Genomic DNA, 19,950 nt, shown 5'->3' with positions numbered 1-19,950 from the left:
GGAAAAAAAATGACATCAAAATAACGTGCCAAATATGGTTTTCATTCCTTTTCATCGCCGGCTGGAGCGGGAGAAACCAGGTTATGACAAAAGAATTGAGGCCCGCCTGATTATTTTGTTTTTTAATTTGCGTACTTCTTTTTTCGAAAGCATTACTTGCACACGTGAAGGTGTTGATTTGATTCTTTCACTCCATATCAACTTTGGAAGGTTCTAATAGGCTTGGAGATTATACCGTGTGTTAAAACCGATTCGAGGGTTTGCACGTGGGATCAACATATGATTCGATGATAGGTAACACGATAATATTAAAAAGCATACCAACCATTCTTATCTACAGTGTCACAACACGCACCGGTTTGGCAAAAGATCGACTCTTAACTCAACACTGCATTCATGAAGATCCACTGCCGATCTCCAGAAATCGGCTCCAGAACCGCTCGGGTAGAGCTTCGGTTGATTTAGTTCCCCCATATGCTATTAAATGAGTCATTTCTTTTCTGGTCCTGCCTCGATCCTGTTCAACAACAAAACAATTGCAGTAGGAAATTTCGCCTCCCCCAACCGGCCATCACTAATTGCACTCGAACCAATTAGTGTAACGGCATATTAATTTTTTCCTGTATGCATCTGAATTTGGCGGCCGGCGCAAAGTGCATCAGAGTATGCAAGTCCTTTTACCGAATGGCTGCCTGCATCAGATATTGAAGCCGACTTTGACCATACGAAAAAAATTGGTAATGTGGTTCCAAATGGATGGGACCTTTATATAATTCACTGTTTATCATCCAGTATTCATCTGTGGCATGCTGGTTCATACGCAGGTGAGGGTGGCGGCTATGTTAAAATGCCAGAAAACAATCAGGTACTAGGTGACGCTTCTCTTTTCTTCTTATGATACTGTAGATGTTTAATTTTTTTCGAAATAAAGATCCTTATAAAACCAAGGTATCGCAGCTGATGTTTTTGAGGCTTCTCACACGGTCACTCCCGAAAGGACTGGCTCAACGGCAGTCTACCAGAAAGTCTATGGTGTCTGTCAAAGCTCTTTCCTTCCTATCTTTCAAGGCGTCGTCTTTTTCTTTTCCGAGGTTGTCCCTTTTTTTTTTTTTCAGGAGTCATTAATAAGCTCCAAAACACCAATTTTGAAAAATACGAAGTTCGTATACTGGTGATTTCATATAACAGTTTATCAACCACTGATCACGAGCTGTTCCGGCGCGTAATTTTTTTCAAGTTAATAAACGATGAATGTTACTACGTAGTCCTGAAGACATGGTTGGCTCTTCGGGAAACAGAGGCGTATTGAGACTTACAGGTATGTTAACTGCACAATTTGCTATAACTGCCATAACGATCTCTGAATTTCTGCGACCTCAAGTTGAATAAACTCTATTTTCCATAGACTGACATCACAGGGCAAATATATTGCGTATTTTGATGAGATCACTCATCATATTGAGCAGGTGACCTCAATCATTGTACAAACCTCAACTGGACCAGATTGCACCCGGATATTACAACAAATGGCATAACACCAAGTTTTGCCCTTCTTCCAGCGATTCAGCGATTCAGCTTGTGGTGTCATCGGCGTCTGAAAAGCTTGTGATGTTGCACAGACGATTATTTGGCAAGAATAGCGTGGAAGCATTGTAGCCGTTGAGTCGTCAAAAGAATAAACAAAAAGTTAATAGAGGATAACAGGCATAAACAAGTGAGAGAGTAATGAAAATTGGAGCCTTGAGCAATTTGTATGGATGAGGGAGAAAGGAGAGAAAAGATGCAGGTTGTGATAATGGTGATTCTCAAATAGGAGATTTTAAAAACGTTGCACAATCCCCGAGTGCTTCTTTCTTGATTATATTGCGCTTCACATCCATCCCACCTTGTTTATTCAAGGAGGTGTTTTTGTTCCATAATCACCTCCCCATGTCCACTCACAAACAACATGTCCATTACATTCTGCTGGCAGAATTCGATATCGATAAAGGCGCTTCGCTAAAATATCAATACCCAACCGAGACAGGCACAGACGAACAGTAAGTCGTATTACTCTCCACCCTTCTTCATCCCTCGAGAAATAACCGCGCATGGAAGTGTATTATCTGAGCTCATGTTACCGGATGGAGCTCACTTGCGAGCCGAAGATTGGACCATCTTTTGTCTGAATCAAATGATTCCCGATCCAGAACAAACCCAAAACACCAATCGAGATGCCCAAGAGAAACCATTGCTGTACGTTCTCAACTTGGTACGCACCAAACACGACGCCACCGCACGAAGGTAAAAGAAGCCGAGTAATTCCTTTTCGGACCATTTACTTATGAAGCCATTGACAATGGGAAAAAAAAAAAAGAGGCGCACGCGTCAAAGCCATGGCCATCTGCACTCGACATCAGTTCTTACACATATACAAGGTAAACCGCCCTCTCGCCACAATAGTTAATGATAGGTGCAAGTGCTGACGCTTTATCGAATTTATTGTCTCAGCCGGTATTGTTGCTAGCAATGGAGAAATATTTTGAGAATCCATGCAAGGAAATTCTCGAATCACTATATAAGGCCGTGAATTCCATGGATCTCAGTCGTATCCCGAACTTTACATGGCATGAACGTCAAATTCTGCGAGCGTCCAACAACAAGTCCATGTTTGAGGAAATGTTTGTGGAGGAAGCCAGCGAGAAACTGGCCTCGCCCACATCAGCCGGCACCAGTTCCAGTAAATGGGACGGATTCAGTAGCGACGATGAAGAAAGTACAAGACTGCGCCGCGGCACTTACATTGATCTCACCTCGGGCCAGATGCGAGAAATCTTGCCCAGCCTAAGTAAAGATCGCCATTTTTACGAAACCAAAATTGAATACGAAGGCATCAAATTACCAATCCGTGTCCCCTTGACCATGAATGCCGAAGAAGTTGGAGATGTAAGTTGAAAAAATACCGCGAAATGATATCATATCATATCTCATCATGCAAATTTTGAATCCCTCCACAAATAACCATGCAGTTCTCCTTGATCAAATTGATCACCGCATTTTCCCGTTCCACCTCCACGCAGCCTGGTTCGCCCAATCCACATCATCCTCATCTTGATAGTCCCGGCCCTTACACGCATCCCATCATGATTCTTTTAAACGCATTACTTACACAGAAACGCATTGTATTTCTCGGTTACGGCCACCCTTCGGGCGAAGTTGCCAATTACGTCTTGGCTGCTTGCGCTCTCGGAAGCGGCTGCGGTACCGTTCTTCGAGGCTTTACTGAACGCGCTTTCCCCTACACAAATCTGACAAGTGTGGATGACTTGCTGAAATGGTACGTCCTATCTTTATTTGCTGCGCCAACAATGATCTGCTCAAACTGATGTATTTTTTTGATTTGATTTTGTGTAGTCCTGGGTTCATTGCGGGTGTAACGAATCCCACCTATGAGGAACATACGGGTTGGTGGGATGTGCTTTGCAACATCACGACGGGCAAAATTACGGTCAGCAAGGATATTGAAGTCTCCAGTCTGAGCGCTCGCAAATTCTCAATCCATTCGTCTTTGGAAGAAAACTTTGGCTCCATTTCCCTCGGTCGTGCCGCCGCCATGAATGCCGCCAACAGTCAAAACAACAAGACCGATGACAAAAACGCAAAAGAGAAAGACATGGATACAGAGTTTATGAACGATGTGCGTAGGCCAAACGAACAAAAAAAAAGTGACCATATGGTGCTGATACTCTAGATGGGATTTAGGTTCTTGCTGCCATTCAAGCGCATTACGATGAAACGTCCATCCGGGCCAAATTTCAGGAATACGTATTGCGGTTTGTGCGACTGGCCGGTCTTTACGAAGAAGAAATGTATCATACGACCAAAATCGGATGGGCGGGTAGTGAGGAAAATGAAAAGGATAAGTTATTGGGCCATGGACCTGTGTTTCCTGATGAAGCCACGAAACAGCGAGAACTGGCCGCCAATGCCGGTCGCATTGAAGGCTGGCGACAAACCATCTCTTACAGATATTATCAAAGGGTAAGTAACTGCGAAAGAAAGCCAGGCCAGAAGAGGATGCCGCATGCTGACGAACTTTTATGTTGTTTTTGGCAGGATTTCTCGGCATGGCGTGAAGAAGCGTGTTTGCGTGATTTGGATATTTATCGACAGATCACCAAACTGAAAAAACTGCGAAATCTACCTGAAAATGAAGTCATTGCGATATTTGAAGCGTTCAACAAACGCATCGTATCCGACAAGGAAATGATTGAAGTACGGCTGTCCCCAATCACTGCCCCTGAATATCTTGATCATTCGTTCACTAAACTCTCCCTTTTTGTAGTTTTTATCTCATTTACCACAACATCAAGGCGGTTTGACACCGCTTGGTATTGGTCTTTTGCACTCCTCAGCGACGGTCCGTTCTTACACTGTTCAATTATTCAACCGTTTAGCCAAAAACCCGGTAAGGAATTTTTTTTTTTTTACTTGATAACCCCAAGAATTGTGTGTTATTCATCATCCTCTCTTTTTTTTTTTGAAACGATAGACTGGGTTGAGATATTTACAGGATCTATCACGATTCCAAAAACTGACATATGAAAGATTAAGTCAAAGCATGATGAACGATAATTCCTCCTCAACTCCTCTCACCGCAGCATAACCTCTATGTATCTAAATCGTTAATTGTATTCCAATCATTCAACTCAAACCATAATAATACCCTAAAATCTGAAATATTAAGCTCCAGCCGTATACAGCTTCACATGTTGTATGATTTCCAGTCTATCCACACTAACCGATCCAGCCAAACTATTGAGTTGTAAAGAATCCACGAAAGCATTGATCGATCACGTGATGATGGGCGGTCACGGTGCCCTGATTTGGCAACAGCAAAATCCCTCATTGCAATTGTGTTCTTTTCTGTTTCGCTTTGGTCCTTTTTTTTGCCACGCTCAGTTGAACATGTCATTTGTGACTGAAAGAGAACGAAGAGCCAATGCGGGAAATCGGTAAGTGGGGACTCTCAATCGGTCGTCATGGGTGGACCATGTCACTTTCAAATGTTGGGTTAATGTAAATGTTACTGACTGGATTAAAAAAAAAGCATGCGGGCCCTGCTGGATCAGGAAATGGACATGGAAGTGCTTTTTGAAGAGAATGAAAGCGATGACGAAGAATTCATTACAAGACGTAAGTCATGGCAGCGCCAAGTTGGCGGTCAACCCGGTCGTATTGACATGAACCGTGTTTTATATAGCTGAGGATGAGCCTGAAGATCGCCTGGATTCCGATTTCGACATCAATTCATCGGAAGGCGAAGAGGAACAGGAAGAGCTAGGGAAAGAACAAGATAAAGTTATTCAGCGAGAGGAACGTCAGGTAAATTGTTCACGATATCCCCTCCCAAAAAAAAGAGGTTGAATAATTGGGATTAAGCGTTCTCTACTTTTTTTTAGACACGGAGACCAGCGTTACGGCATCAGGAATTCCTTCACAAGCCACGTCCAAAGGCGGCGGCGGCCGCTGTCAAGATGAAACCTAGACCTGTCAAGGTGGTGCGAGAGGCAGAAGGTCATTTTGCACCTCGACAATCACTGCGTACCAATACCGTATTGAACCGCATTCAGGTCGAAGAGCAGATACGCGAAAGTAAGATGCGGCGATCTCAGTTACCCAAGCGAGATCGGCCCACCACACGTCATTTGACACAGGAAGAATTGTTGGCCGAGGCCGCTATTACGGAACAACAAAACAAGGCGTCGTTAAAACAATGGCAACAGATGGAAGAGGAACGACGAGCGAAAGCCAAGAAAAAGGATACCCGAGCTATCACCGGTCGATTTGTACGATTTCACTCACTGACGGATGGGAAACCGGAAGAACGACCTAAACGACGCAAAATCATGCTCATCGCATCCAAAGACGATGGCGGGAATGCGATGACCGAGATTACCGATCCTGATGCAGTGGACTGGCAGACCAAATGCGATATTGGGGAAAGCGAGATGGTGGGGCGGAATTTGGTCTCGTTCCTTGAAGCTCGATCGGCCGAGGAAATGGAACAAGGCGAGCCCGAGATCAATACGAGTGGATTGAACGATCGTCAACTGGATCGAGTCGACATTATACCCGAGTTAGAGGACTGGCTCCATCGGGACCCAAGGCCTCTTCATCCCGTTTTGTGTCCCATCACAGGCACCGCGGCTCGGTACCGCGATCCAGCCACACTGACGCCTTTTGCTGACAAGGAGACGTACGCAACAATTCAATCGTGTCTTTCCAATGAATGGGTGTGGTGTCCGTCGTTGGGCATCTATGTTGGGAAACAAGGTACACGTGGAGCCACTGGAGTTCCTGAAGGCTGGCAACGCATGTTAACAGGCAAACGTCAAGACGAAGGAGACTGGTTATCCGAAGATGGCCAAACACCTCAGTATCCCAAATGGCTGGCCAATAAGAAAACAGGCCAAGCATCTTCATCATCACCCACGACCCGACGATCCCGTCACCTTTCCTCACCCTCCCCTTCATCTTCCACGTCCGTTTCCGCCATGGATCACACTACCACTTCATCGTAAATATCACAATATATCCCATCATCGCGTTTCACATGATTGTAAATAAAAAATATATTCGAGAAAGAAAGAGATGAAAATGATAAAAACACGAAAAAAAGAAGAGATGACCATAATATAAAATACACACACAAGTGATCTGCAATACTATTCAAACTAAGGAAAAAAGAAACAAGATAAAAAAAGAAGAATGAAAACATGGTGAATCATGATGTAAAAATATGATGATTTTCTATGCAAAAGCATGATAAAAAAAAAAGGCATTGCGTATTCCTTCCGGCCGATTGTTTTTTTTTTTTTTTTGGTTTATGACCTAGATAGACAGAAAGATGGAATGAGTGATGTGTGACGAATGGGTATACACGGGGCATTTGAGCTTACATTCTGTATTCGCAATGTTCTTCGGCACTACCATGTTCACCCTCAAAAGTATAATCGATGATAATGTCCAAATTTCTGGGGTTTTCCTTGTTGGGGACACAGACCAAGCGACCTTCGATGCTTTCACCCTGGTTGATGTTAATGGTGTCGGGGGTGTAGAAGACGGTTTGCTTCCAGTGGGTGTACTTTGCGTGAGGGCCGGTCGAGAAGTAAATGGGCTTGTGGCAGCAAGTGAATCCGATATCGAACCATGACACAAAACCGTGAACGTAATCATTGCGAGCGGCGGTTAGCTTGAAGTTGGTGGTGAAGGCCAAATCTTCCTTTGTCACGGTAGTGATGTCAATTTCCTTGATGACGCAAGGGGTGCTGACAGCGGCCTTGACTTCGACGGTATCGACCAAAGGTTCCTTGAGCACGACCTTTTTCATGGAAGAGTAATCAAAACCATAGACATTGTTCCAGTACTCGACCTTTTCGTCCTTGTATTCACCATCCTCAATGGCGGCAAGATACATGGTGGCCTTGTCGGGGAAAATCAAACCACCAGGGACGAGGTACTTGTCGCGGGCAACCAAGACAGTGTCGAGCATGGACTCGTACAACAAGAAATAACCCATCCATTCCGACACAATGATATCCACCTTGTCCACAGGCAACTGCACTTCTTCCATTTTGCCTTGAATCAGGGTGATCTTGTCGGACAAGTTGTTGTCAGCCACAATTTGACGCGCTTGATGAATAATGTTGGACATGTCAATCTAAAAAAAACCATTTGACGAGTCAATCGTTTTGTGTCCACTGAACTGAGGTCTCCTTTGTTGTCGACTTACGCCATAGACATGTTTCGCACCGGCCTTGGCACAGAACATGGACAAAATACCAGTACCGCAACCCACATCAAGGACGACCTTGTCTTTGAAAAGATGCTTGTTGTTGTAAATAGCCGAACGGTACGACAAGGTACGAACTTCATCCTTCAACATTTCCTATAAGAAACCCCCACATGTAAATATACGCTCCCTTTCGAGCTTTTTATGTCTTGTTCTTACTTCGTGAATGCCTAATAAAAAGAAAAAGAAGGAATCAGATACCCAGATCCCCGGATCGTAAGAGTTTCTCTTTTTATTCGGCATGTCAGCCGATCCCGAACAAGCAGAGTGATGAAGTACTTACCAAAGTGAGCATATGAGTCAAAGTAGTAGTCTTTGTTTTCTTCCGTATTGGCCATGGTGTGTGATTGGGGTGCAAGAGAAAGGATAAAAGAAAAAAAAAAAATGCAGGAACTTCCTTTTACGCAAACAAATAAAAAAAAAAAAAGTCAGTCCGATAACGAGACAAGAACAGTCCCAGAAAAAAGAAGGCTTGATTGCTGGATCCTGCTTGGTGCTGAAACGCGGAATTCCAAAATTTGGCGAACGATGGTTGGTTCACTGCTTTTTTGCAATCCAATAATTTTTTTCGACCGCTTGCCCAATGCAAGGCCATCACACTCGAGAGAGGGGGGAATTGCTTTGAAAAAAAAAAAAAGTGGGAATGCTTCCCAAATTGGCCAAGACTGTTATGGAAACCGCAAGTAAAACAACCATCAGTCAAGTCACTGCAAACACAGTGAAGCTGAGGAGTCCCAGTCCACAGTATATGGCTATTGCTCAACAGCCATCCACAGAGCTCGATGAACCAGCCAGGCAACTGTTGATCCTTGATCTCAATGGCACATTGGTCTCTCGAACCAAACAATCGTCCATGTATGTCCGCCCTTATCAAGCTCAATTTCTGCAATACATCTTTTCCAACTTTGACGTCGCCGTCTGGAGTACTGCTCGACCGGAAAACGTCGCCAATATGTGTCGTCTGTTTGGTGAATTCAAGGACCAGATCGTCATGATATGGAATCGTACCCATTTCGGATTAACACAAGCAGAATACTATGGCAAGACGAAAACGGTGAAAGATTTGGAACGGGTCTGGGATTACTTTGACGATGAATACAATGCTTATAATACCATCCTCTTGGACGATACACCCTCCAAAGCCGTCGTCCAACCTTACAACAGCATTCATTTACGGGAATTCGATCATCTGTTACCAACGTTTTCTCAGTACGGTGACAACGAGTTGCTCCACGTCATGGAATATCTGGACAAGTTAAAATACCAGAGCAACGTGTGTAGTTTCATGCGCCAGTCTCCTTTTATTAGTCCTGATCTGAAATTCTCGCACACCGACAGCTTTGTTTGCAATCACTATCTCTTTAAATCGATGCGACGAGAGCCCATGGTGATTGACTTTGGGCAGCAGTGGGAGAGACAAGAAAAGAAGAAAAGCCACGAAAGCGCAATACAACGTTAATAAGGAGAGTCACGACTCTTTTGTTTTGGGGATGCCGGCTATCCTATCCTACAGCACCACCACCCATCGCATGCATAACCATCTCTATTTTATCTCTCTATTTGTTTCTTTCTTTATGCATACAAGCACGTTTTCATCACCTTGTAAAATAACATACATTTGCAAGGTAAAAAAAAAAAAACCTAATCTTTGCACCATACACTTTTTGGTTTTTTATATCTCATTGACAACAAAAACAGAGGATGGCTTTTTAAAGAGCGTTTCATGCATTTTTCTTGTGCAAAAGCATGATTTGGATCCATGTCTTTATTATAAGTCCTGTCTTCCAGAAACCATGAGCGATCTCGAGAAAAAAAAATAGTCATGATGTCTCCTGATCGCATCGATGGGATCCTCTGTTTATTTATATATCCGGGGCATCCAGGAGAAGCAGGATCCCTCTAGTCTATTTCTGTTGTTTGACCCATCAAGTTCTTTTTTTTTGTTTTTCTTGTCTGTACTTAACATTCTTTAATACATCGTTCTCGTCGTTTTATTCACTTTCCTTGTCAATTATTTTTTTTTTCTTTCTGTTCATTTCTATTTTAATTTTGTTCATATGCTTTATTTGACCGACGATTTAGGCCTCTTGCCTTTTTTCTTACCTTTTGGTATCATTGGATTTTATCGGTACTTGCTTTACTTTATCAAGGTGGCTGCATGGCTGGCCTACCGACCTCGACGACCAAAACCCAATCCAATCTATTTACCAGAGGAGGATGTCACCATTATCGTCCCTACCATTGACGCCGGAGAAGAATTCAAAATTGCTGCCAAGAGCTGGCTCGCCTGTCGACCGAAAGAAATCATCATTATCACCGAAACCGGCATGCGTGGACCATTACAGGAACTGGCGAACGAGGTCGATCCTGATAAAATTCGAGTCTTGACTGTACCCAAAGCAAATAAACGACTACAGATGGTCGAAGGAGTGAATGCAACGACCACGGAAATTGTCGTATTTGCTGACGATGATGCTATCTGGAAACCCACCATGCTTGACTACATTCTCGTTTGCTTTGAGGATCTAAAGATGGGTGGAGTCGGAACAAGCCAAACCGTGCACGCCGTGGATCCCAATGGCCGTCAAACCCTCTGGGAGATTCTCGCCGGGTTTCGTCTCACCAGTCGCAACATTGAAATTGCCGCGTCGACCCACATCGATGGTGGGATCTGCTGCCTGTCTGGCCGCACCGCCGCGTATCGTACACTTATTTTGAAAGATCCGGCCTTCCAGTACTGTTTTACCAACGATCTTTGGCTGGGAAAATACCCATTGAATTCCGGTGATGACAAGTTTTTGACTCGTTGGATGGTGTCCCACGGCTGGAACACGTATGCACAGGTCTGCAAAGAAGCCGAACTGTATTCAACGTTTAAAAACAATTGGCGATTTTTGAAGCAAGTGTTGCGTTGGACACGAAATACCTGGCGATCGGATTTCCGCTCGTTGTTTACCGAACGATTCATTTGGTATCGACACCCATTTGTCGCTTTCACCATGGTCGACAAGATCTTTAACCCTCTCACCTTGCTGGCTGGACCGGTGCTCGTCGGTGTGTTTGCTTCGCTTCAGGAACAAAGGGCCGGGCCTACCAATCCCCCCTTGCCGGCTTGGAACATCACGGTCTCTTACATTTGCTGGTTATTGTTCACTCGGTTTATCAAGCTGGTGCCTCATTTTTTAAAACGACCCAAGGATCTGTGGGTACTTCCCTGCTGGCTAATTTTTAATTACTACTTTGCCATCATGAAGATCTACGCTCTGTTTACACTTCACGTCACCGCCTGGGGCACACGCGCCGGCATCGGTGAACAACTCGCTGCCGACATCAAAAAGGAAGCCCTCGTTCTCGAAATGGAAGAAGCCAATCAACAACAACATCCGCATTCATCTTCTTTTCATTCCAATGAAAAATAAGACGTGTGTACCTGGATCATTCAATCAATCAACGACGTCTCCAAAGTAACAAACAACAAATTCACCATCAACAACTCATCCCTTCCCAACTTATTGTCTGAACCCCTGAGTTTTTATTTCCCAGCATACAAACCTTCTTACATTCAATAAATTATCTTTTTTGCTATTGTTCTATCATATTAAAACCACCGCTGTATCTTTTGATGGCAATGAACCTTATCCTTTGAGTTTTTTTTATTTTATTGACGGTGTTTAAAGCGTTATCTGGTCAATAAACATTGTGTGTGCGCAGAGTCGCCTATCATACAAAGGGGAAATTCCAAACTTTATAATGATTCACTGCATTGCTTTTTGGGTTCGTCTTTTCATCAAATGGATAAGCAGCTTTGGACAACGTGTCGGGAATGGGGCGAATTTTTGTGCAACCCGGAAATGATGGCATGCACTGGACTAAAAAAGGCAACTCGAGTCACACCAATACAAGGCCAATGAAAGTCCCTATTTCAGGACAGACAGAATTTTTGGACCCCTTTTTGATCTCCAATATCAGGTTCCTCTTTTTTTTTTTTTTTTTTTCTTCCGCTTTACTCGTTTGCAATCATTCTGCCTACAAGTCATCGTTCGTCAAGCCCTACGGGTTTCACTCATCAACGGCAAAACTCTACCGCCATCAAAGTAGAACATCAACGATCGTGGTATTCGAAAATGATGAATGCCACCAAAAACCGGAAATCCCTGCTCGTAAAATGTGCATTAGCAGGAGCGGCTATTCTTTTGCTCTTGTGGATCCTCATGGCCAATGACAGATACACGCCTCTCAAGTCTTCCTTAACAGACAATAACGATAAAGGTACGTCATGAACATGTCACGAGTGTATTCTATTTTTTGCCTGAAGGGCTTTTTTTTTTTTTGGAACTAAACCATGCTATTCTTAGTGACAGTGGAAAAAGAACAAACAGAAACAGCAACAGCAGCGTCTGAACATTGTGCGACCCCGTTTCCTGGTCGGCCACTGGTACAGTATGCCATCATGATTGACGCTGGGTCTTCGGGTTCTCGTGTCCATGTCTATCGATTCAATTACTGCAAGGAAGAGCCCGAACTAGAAGATGAAGTGTTCAAAATGCTCGAACCGGGTCTTTCTTCGTATGCAGACGATCCTCAGGCCGCCGCCGGATCGCTCGATCCACTCATGAAGCTTGCTGTCGAAAGTGTTCCCATCCACTTGCAACACTGTACCCCTATTGCCGTCAAGGCGACAGCCGGTCTGCGGTTGTTAGGCAAAAGCAAGAGTGATAAGATTCTTCAAGCTGTCCGTCATCGCTTGGAAACCGAATATCCTTTTCCCATCGCCGGTCCCAATGGCGTCGAAATTATGGATGGAAAAGACGAAGGTAACAATAAGAAAACGGGTGCACAACAATGAAAAGAGAACTGGTGCTGATGTGAGTCTAGGTGTTTATGCGTGGATTACCGTCAATTATCTGTTGGGGAGATTAAAACCGAGTCAGCGAGGCAATTCAGCGGCCATTTTTGATTTGGGAGGGGCGTCAACTCAGATTGTTTTTGAACCGACTTTTGAATCACCCGATGCGACCATGGAAGAAGGCGATCACAAGTATCGTTTGGAATACGGTCACCGTCAGTACGAACTGTACCAGCACTCTTATTTGAACTATGGTTTGAACGAAGCACGCAAACATATTAAAAAGGCAATGATTACTCGATGGAAAGACGAGGGTCTTCCGACCGATCGTGTATACCATCCGTGTTTGCCGAACAATCATACGGAATCGGTCGAGTGGATGGACGGCAATCGCACTGTGTCGGTGGAGCTGGTGGGCACAGGAGCGGGACACACCGAATGTCGTGCGGTGATTGAGCGAGTGTTCAACAAGGAGAAACCTTGCACGCTCAAACCTTGTGCGTTTGACGGGATTTATCAACCGCCTCTTGTCGATACATTCAAGGATCAGGACTTGTATATCTTTTCGTATTTCTACGACTTGACGCAACCACTGGGAATGCCTGCGGAATTTTCGGTCAAAGACTTGGGCACAGTGGCTCAACGTTTGTGCGATGGCCCGGCGGATCACTTTCGACATATTCCAGGCGCGATCGCTACCTTGGCAGATACCCCCGATTACTGCCTCGATCTGACGTATGCTTACAGCTTGTTACGGATCGGTTACGAGATGCCCGTTGAGCGCCTGGTGCGCACAGCCAAGAAAATCAATGATGCTGAAACTGGCTGGTGCCTGGGTGCTTCCATCCACATGATTGATGAAGTTAAAGTGTGCAAAATAGATTAAATTCCTCCATGTCCCCCCATCCTTCCTCTTCCCTCCATAAAAATATATCTCGTATTTATTTTCGTAAATTTCGGCATCGCTTGCATGGTTTTTTTTTTTGGGAACTACGTGTACCCGTCATTTTTGAATGGCAGAGTTCACGGGAAAAACAAAAAAGTGACGATGGAGAGTATACGTCAGGTAAACAGGTGAACAACATAATCTTTCTGGGTTTTAAATGCGGATCAGCAACATCCAAGAAGCACATGCTGTGTAACCCGCCATTTTAAATGATGAATTGCGATTTCAGAGCAAGAAACTCTGGAGAGCGGCTGGAAATCGAAGCATCCATGTCTGTGATGATTCATGCAATCGACTGTCTTATTTTTCGAAAAAGCATCCATTCCATTTATTTGATGCACACGACCGTGCACATTTAAATCCTCTCCCCATCTACTTGCGGTTGCTACCAACCTCACTCTCTCGACACTTGACATGCAACGTATCATGGATGCAGGAAAAAGTTGTCCACCATTAGACTATTGGCCAACGTCTCTATGGAATCCAGGAACAATTTCATGATCGTATGACCCACTTTTTCTCAGAAAAAAAGGTTCTTGGTTTGATAAGCTGAGTCAGATCCATCATGTTATGATATGATGTTGTAAGGCAGAAAAAAAATGGCGTCAAAGGATCATATTTTGATTTTTAGAATTCAAGAATGACTCAACAGAAAAAAGCTTGAGTTTTTGTTTTGTCACCTCGTGGCTCTTGCGTGGCATGAAAAATGTGATGCTTGTTATTCAACCTCAAATAAAACCTGGGTGTGTTAATTTTTTTTTTTTTTTTTTTTTTTTTTTTTGGTTATGATATCATCCAACGATCCTGTGGTTCATGATCGATTCTGCTGCGGATACTGAAGCATCAGATATCCGAACTTTTTAAAGTTTGTGGCGGTAAATGCGGAGTACGGTCCGTTTCATTTTAATGGAAGCGACGCCCACGTGAATCACGTTGTGATTGGTCGTCCAATGATTGTTCAATAATCGATCCTCTTCATCACTTTCTCCGTCGTTATCAATGATCATCCTCCTTTGTAAGATTAAAGTTTTTTAAGGTTATTCCAAAAATTAGATTTCAATAAAGAAAAATGCATTCAAGAATGAAAAAAAGTCACCTGAATAACATGCAACAAGATCTTAAACTATTTGAAATGTCAAGTACTGAGTTGTATTGATATGCAGGTCCCATGCGGGGTATACGATATGCAAAGCAGGCATTGATTCACAGATCCCCCATTCTGCAAGTAAAATTAAATTTTTTCATCGGCAATAGACGGAAACAAGGTTAAAAATTACCGAGAAAAAGAACTTTTTTTTTACCAGCACATGATGATAATAACGGAATAGGCTCTTTGGTAACGTTGTAACCATCGGGAACAATCTTCTCACGGTCATTATTATCATAGTTTTTTGAACAAGGTGGTTTAAGTGTTTACGCCGAACCGCCGCGAAAGTTAAACAATGCTAAAGCCAAAAAGCCATGGTGTATCTGAGATAAACTGGGCTAAACAAAGGATGTGTTACCAAAAAGTAAAATGCAAAGGTAAGAATGATCGATGGGCCCGCCCGCCACTGTTGAGGACGATTATTCAGGTCGCGCGGTTAAATTTCAACCGAGCTGTCACAGGATGACGGGATTTGAACTTGCGTATCCAAAGATGCCAATTCGACCGAACAAACCCAGATTGGCTAATTCATCTTTGGGATTGCGTGCTTTGACGTTATATTGCGTTTTGACAACTATTTAAGCTGATTTTTACCATACAAAGCTTCTTTTTTTTATTCCATACCTTCTTTTTTGTTTGTTTCCTTTTTTTCTCCAAAAAAAGTCAATATATACCTGAAACAGAATCATGGCTGGCCCTATTGTGCTCGACTATGAACCTGTTTCATATGCGAAAGAATTTCAACATTTCGGACGCAAACTTCCAACTTATACCAAGGATTACATTACCAATTTATTTCCCATCATCTATTGGATTCATCGTTACAACCTTACCTGGCTGATTTCCGATGTCATTGCCGGTATTACCGTTGGTATCGTCGTCGTACCCCAGGGAATGGGATACGCTAAAATCGCGAATCTGCCTCCTGTAAGTTGGACAGAAAAAAAAAAAAAAAACAGATGTCGAAAGATCGTCCTACCTTACTTATATTTCCTTTTATAGGAATTTGGATTATATTCTTCATTTGTGGGTCTTTGCATCTATTGTTTCTTTGGTACTTCCAAGGACATCAGTATTGGCCCCACCGCAGTCATGTCACTACTTGTTGGACAAACCATCACTTCCATCACCACTGAAAGCAGCGATTACACCGGACCACAAGTCGCCATTCTTTTAGCCTTGTTTGGAGGCATCATTACCGCATTTCTCGGTCTGGTTCGTCTTGGTATTCTCGTCGATTTTATTCCTGGTACGTCCCATAAGAAAAAAAAAAAAAGACGACCACCTTGACGGTATACAGATGTACTGATCTTTTTTTTTTTTTTTTTTTTTTGAACAGGTCCTGCCATTGCTGGATTCATGTCTGGCAGTGCTATTACAATTACGATTGGACAGTGGCCAAAATTGTTTGGCATCAAGAGCGTGAATACCCAAGATTCGGCGTATCTTGTATTTGGTCATTTTTTCAAGTATTTGCCCGATACACATCTGGATGTCGCTTTTGGTCTTGTTGGTTTACTGTGGCTGTACTCTGTTCGTTGGGGAACACAATACTTGACGAAAAAGTACCCCAAGTATGAAAAAGTATTATTCTTTTGCAATATCATGCGTAACGGAATCCTCGTGATCTTTGGTACATTGATCGCCTATTTGATCCAACTTGGGCGAGATACCAGTCCCATCAGTATTTTGAAATCCGTGCCTTCTGGTTTCACCGCCATGGGCGTCCCCACGGTCGACACCACCTTGCTGAGCAAAGTTGCCGGCACTCTACCTTCCGTTATCATCATTCTAATTCTCGAACACGTCGCCATTGCCAAGTCCTTTGGCCGCATCAACAATTACAAAATCCAAGCCGACCAAGAAATCTTTGCTATCGGTGTAGCCAACATTGTCGGCAGCTTTTTCGGTAAGCTCATAACAACATTTATTACGAAAAAGTCATGCAATCGCTCACGCATGTTGATCAGGTGCCTATCCCAACACTGGCTCGTTTTCAAGAACAGCCATTACAGCACGTAGTGGTGCACGTACCCCGCTGACCGGTGTCTTTGCAGGCTTGGTCGTCTTGCTGTGCTTATATGTTTTGACACCAGCATTTTACTACATTCCCGATGCCATCCTTGCCGCAGTGATCATTCACGCCGTGGCGGATCTCGTCTCTGGACCGAAGTTTTTGCGTCAGCTTTGGTATATCAATCCTTTTGAACTGTTTACATTTGTCGCGGCGGTCCTCATCACTTTTTTCACCAATGTCGAGTACGGTATCTACGTTTCGGTCGGTTTGTCCATCGTTTTTATGCTCTTCCGAATTGCTCGTCCACGTTACGCTGTGTTGGGCCGCATTCTCATCCAACCTCCTCCACGAGATACACCGGCCGGGTCCGTCACCGGAATCAAAGCCCCGTCGTCGAAACAACAAGACCAGGCTTCCAGCGAGGCTACCTTGCCGCAGGAAGAACCTTACTACATCTACGTCAAGGAGAACCATCCGACATTGCAACATATGGTGGAGCCGCCACCTCCTGGCGTGCTTATCTTCCGTCTCGATGAATCCTTGACGTATCCCAACGCCAGCTTTATTTCCGACAAGATCATGCATTACATCCAAGACCATTACGCTAGTGGCCAACCTCCACCCATGCGCAAAGGTGATCGTGCATGGAACGATCGCCGCCCACTCGCGAAAACGCCCGATCCTGAAACCGCCAACCAGGCCACCGAAACTCTTCCTCCGTTGTGCGCCATCGTTTTGGATTGTTCCGCTGTCAATCACTTGGATTCTACCGGAGTCCAGAATTTATTGGATCTTCAGTTGGCCATTAATCGATACGCTGACCGTGAAGTGGAATGGCATTTTGCCAGTCTGGCCAGTCCCGCGATTCGAAATGCCCTAATCACCGGCGGTTTTGGTACCCAAGGCGGTCGCGGCCCTTTGACGGGCGAACTGTTGCCGGTCGTACCTGCCCATCAAGATGGACCAAAAATTGCCGAAACAGCGCCCTGCCACAGCGTATCCACTCACGGCGATACCAATTCGACGTTTACCCAGTCTTTGGGCTCGGCTACGCCATCTTTGGCTAGCGGTCAGGGCGAAGTCGATATCTCCGAAAAGGTGGAATACAACCCTTCCATTGATTCCTTTGAAAGGGAAAAGAAACGCCATTACCGCCAATCGTATGTCATGAATATCGATGCCAACGGATTTATCCAATACTACCCACGCTGTGATCGCGGCATACCCATTGATCGCTATCCTTTCTTCCATTGGGATCTCGAAGAAGCCGTCCGTGCAGCCACCTGCGCCTATGCTCGCCAGAAACCCTCTTCCACTTAGAACCCGCCAACTTGTTCTAATCTTTTTGTGTAAAATATTTATCCCATCTTCGAAAGTCTTTTTTATTTGTATACCAGCACTTTTTCAATGTATTTACTGTATTTATTTACTGTATATTAAAATCTTTGGAAGTTATGCACGTTAAATCATGTGCACGGTTTCTGATTAGCTAAAAACCAAAAACAATACATTTGACTGGGCACAATTGTGTAAAACAAAACTGACTTGTAAATCACATGCTCTCCAGATGATCTACACTAACCTATCAGGACCTCTTATTCTTTTTGTGTCTTTTTTTTTATATCTTTCAATCATGCCTCTGGGTAAAAAGAGAAGGAGACTGTGGACTACAATCAAGTGGAATTTACACATCTCTGCACCAGTTGTGGAACACAAGATAATCCGAATCCAAATGAAAACGGAAGAACCGTGTTATTTGCCGGGTGACATTTCTATTATCAAAACTCGATGTAATATGGACGACGATTGTCTCTTAGACAAATGTGCAAGGTTTGACTGTGTCTATTGTCGCTCCTCATCATCAGAGCACGCAGATCAATTCAAATTGGAGATCCACTTTTTACATGTTAAAAACCTGTTTGCAAGTCCATGGTGCCTGAAGCATAGCTGGAATATGATCTGACATAAGATCGAACGTAATTCTACAGACACAAGCTTGGGCACCCGAGTTTGAGCATGTGTATCACAAGCACAAATATGGCACTTTATTTATCATCAAATAAAATTTATCAGTACTAGCTGGCCCACATATTTTGTAAGCATTGATAAAGTGGACTTTGTTATCAGTCTTGGGTGGAGGATTCACCATGCATTATGGCAAATTCGAAGTCAGCAACGCCAACCGTCATCGCAGCCCAAAGCACCTTTGAAAGAAAAAATCAACGTCTGGAACCAAACGGGTGTCCTTTCCAGATACTAGAATACCCCATGAACTCATTAAATCCAGCATGTTAGTTTGTCTTCACGTCTGGAGGCTTATCACTTGAAGCTCCATTGGCGTGAGCAGCCTAGGCTGCCACAGCACAGACCATCCAAAGATTGCGAGTCACAGAATAGATATACTGTAAAGCATGAGACGCTGTTTCTTTTCTGGTAAATCTTCCTCTTCCTCTTTATCTCCTCATTTCCTAGAACTGCACTCATCATTTCTTCGAAAAAGGTTTCTGATATATCAAAACCTCCATCAGGGCCATCGGCTGGCGCGAAGAGTTCATCCAACCGTTGCGTGAGCTCGTAGCTCTCGTCCATAACCTCACCAAACACACTTTTCTATTCGCGAAATACATTTTCCTGTCAGAGTTGTCAAATGGATTTGAGCTTCACGCTTAAGTCCAAGAAGGCTTTTTCGTTGAAGTCTTCCTCTCGCTCACAAACAGACGCACGAGAAGCAGCACGGTCAGAGCGGCAACTCGAACATACCGCGAACTGATCGAACCGTACGTCGAATCTTTTTGTCGACACACGTCGTTTACGCCACCAACTCTCGCAAACACCCAGCAAATTGCGCTATATCAAGCAAAGCAGATATATACCGCATATATGAACAATGCCAAGTATCGCTTTGGACAACATTTGCGGCGCCTGGTTAATCTGCTTCTTGACATCAAAAACCGGCGAAACAAAACCTTAAAACACAATTGCAAAACGAGGGCTTATCTCAACGTGAAATATCAGCGAGACTTTCAACAGAAATCTACGAGCCCGCAAGGAAATTCAAGCTTGATATCGCAAGCAAAAATTCGCACACTGATTCTCCATTTCTACCACACTATGATTTTTTGCAACCATTTTTCAATTCCTACGCATCGACATATCAATT

The 19,950-nt window shown here is 43.8% G+C and overlaps 8 protein-coding genes across 8 annotated transcripts; 7 read left to right on the top strand and 1 right to left on the bottom strand.

Moving 5' to 3' along the window:
- Nucleotides 1–1,929: 1,929 nt before the first annotated feature.
- On the top strand, nucleotides 1,930–4,474 carry BYT42DRAFT_594287 (docking domain of Afi1 for Arf3 in vesicle trafficking-domain-containing protein; the record flags this gene model as incomplete). The annotated part of the gene is made up of 9 exons (XM_051570758.1): nucleotides 1,930–2,039; nucleotides 2,098–2,283; nucleotides 2,357–2,417; nucleotides 2,491–2,925; nucleotides 3,009–3,316; nucleotides 3,394–3,676; nucleotides 3,742–4,020; nucleotides 4,096–4,254; nucleotides 4,325–4,474. 9 exons carry the CDS (start codon nucleotides 1,930–1,932, stop codon nucleotides 4,472–4,474), a joined length of 1,971 nt encoding a protein of 656 aa, XP_051422505.1.
- A 473-nt stretch (nucleotides 4,475–4,947) lies between these two features.
- On the top strand, nucleotides 4,948–6,563 carry BYT42DRAFT_615132 (YL1 nuclear protein-domain-containing protein; the record flags this gene model as incomplete). Its single annotated transcript, XM_051571925.1, has 4 exons — nucleotides 4,948–4,994; nucleotides 5,090–5,175; nucleotides 5,243–5,364; nucleotides 5,442–6,563. The coding sequence occupies 4 exons, from the start codon at nucleotides 4,948–4,950 to the stop codon at nucleotides 6,561–6,563; spliced, it is 1,377 nt and encodes a 458-aa protein (XP_051422504.1).
- A 246-nt stretch (nucleotides 6,564–6,809) lies between these two features.
- On the bottom strand, nucleotides 6,810–8,261 carry BYT42DRAFT_574388 (S-adenosyl-L-methionine-dependent methyltransferase). Its single transcript, XM_051568844.1, has 5 exons — nucleotides 8,118–8,261; nucleotides 7,994–8,004; nucleotides 7,775–7,930; nucleotides 6,942–7,702; nucleotides 6,810–6,873 (listed from the first exon to the last, which is right to left on the bottom strand). The coding sequence occupies exons 1-5, from the start codon at nucleotides 8,170–8,172 to the stop codon at nucleotides 6,867–6,869; spliced, it is 990 nt and encodes a 329-aa protein (XP_051422503.1). The 5' UTR covers nucleotides 8,173–8,261; the 3' UTR covers nucleotides 6,810–6,866.
- Nucleotides 8,208–9,746, top strand: BYT42DRAFT_574385 (HAD-like domain-containing protein). The gene has a single exon (XM_051568843.1). It carries the CDS (start codon nucleotides 8,478–8,480, stop codon nucleotides 9,291–9,293), a length of 816 nt encoding a protein of 271 aa, XP_051422502.1. The 5' UTR covers nucleotides 8,208–8,477; the 3' UTR covers nucleotides 9,294–9,746.
- Nucleotides 9,745–11,439, top strand: BYT42DRAFT_574383 (glycosyltransferase like family 2-domain-containing protein). The gene has a single exon (XM_051568842.1). It carries the CDS (start codon nucleotides 10,162–10,164, stop codon nucleotides 11,251–11,253), a length of 1,092 nt encoding a protein of 363 aa, XP_051422501.1. The 5' UTR covers nucleotides 9,745–10,161; the 3' UTR covers nucleotides 11,254–11,439.
- Nucleotides 11,440–11,829: 390 nt separating this feature from the next.
- On the top strand, nucleotides 11,830–13,634 carry BYT42DRAFT_645989 (nucleoside phosphatase GDA1/CD39). Its single transcript, XM_051572670.1, has 3 exons — nucleotides 11,830–12,103; nucleotides 12,190–12,648; nucleotides 12,710–13,634. The coding sequence occupies exons 1-3, from the start codon at nucleotides 11,959–11,961 to the stop codon at nucleotides 13,564–13,566; spliced, it is 1,461 nt and encodes a 486-aa protein (XP_051422500.1). The 5' UTR covers nucleotides 11,830–11,958; the 3' UTR covers nucleotides 13,567–13,634.
- Nucleotides 13,635–15,384: 1,750 nt separating this feature from the next.
- Nucleotides 15,385–18,310, top strand: BYT42DRAFT_605961 (sulfate transporter family-domain-containing protein). The gene is made up of 4 exons (XM_051571136.1): nucleotides 15,385–15,700; nucleotides 15,776–16,022; nucleotides 16,113–16,682; nucleotides 16,744–18,310. The coding sequence occupies exons 1-4, from the start codon at nucleotides 15,461–15,463 to the stop codon at nucleotides 18,108–18,110; spliced, it is 2,424 nt and encodes an 807-aa protein (XP_051422499.1). The 5' UTR covers nucleotides 15,385–15,460; the 3' UTR covers nucleotides 18,111–18,310.
- An 87-nt stretch (nucleotides 18,311–18,397) lies between these two features.
- Nucleotides 18,398–18,878, top strand: BYT42DRAFT_574377 (uncharacterized protein; the record flags this gene model as incomplete). Its single annotated transcript, XM_051568841.1, has 1 exon — nucleotides 18,398–18,878. A coding segment is annotated over exon 1 (325 nt), but the record flags the coding sequence as incomplete, so codon positions are not given.
- Between the last annotated feature and the right edge of the window lie 1,072 nt (nucleotides 18,879–19,950).

This window comes from Radiomyces spectabilis (genome assembly GCF_025331425.1).
Source record: "Radiomyces spectabilis strain NRRL 2753 chromosome Unknown BYT42scaffold_8, whole genome shotgun sequence".
Classification (NCBI taxonomy): Eukaryota; Fungi; Mucoromycota; class Mucoromycetes; order Mucorales; family Radiomycetaceae; genus Radiomyces; species Radiomyces spectabilis.
The sequence above is the reverse complement of the archived record's forward strand: the minus strand, read 5'-3'. Positions and strand labels throughout refer to the sequence as shown.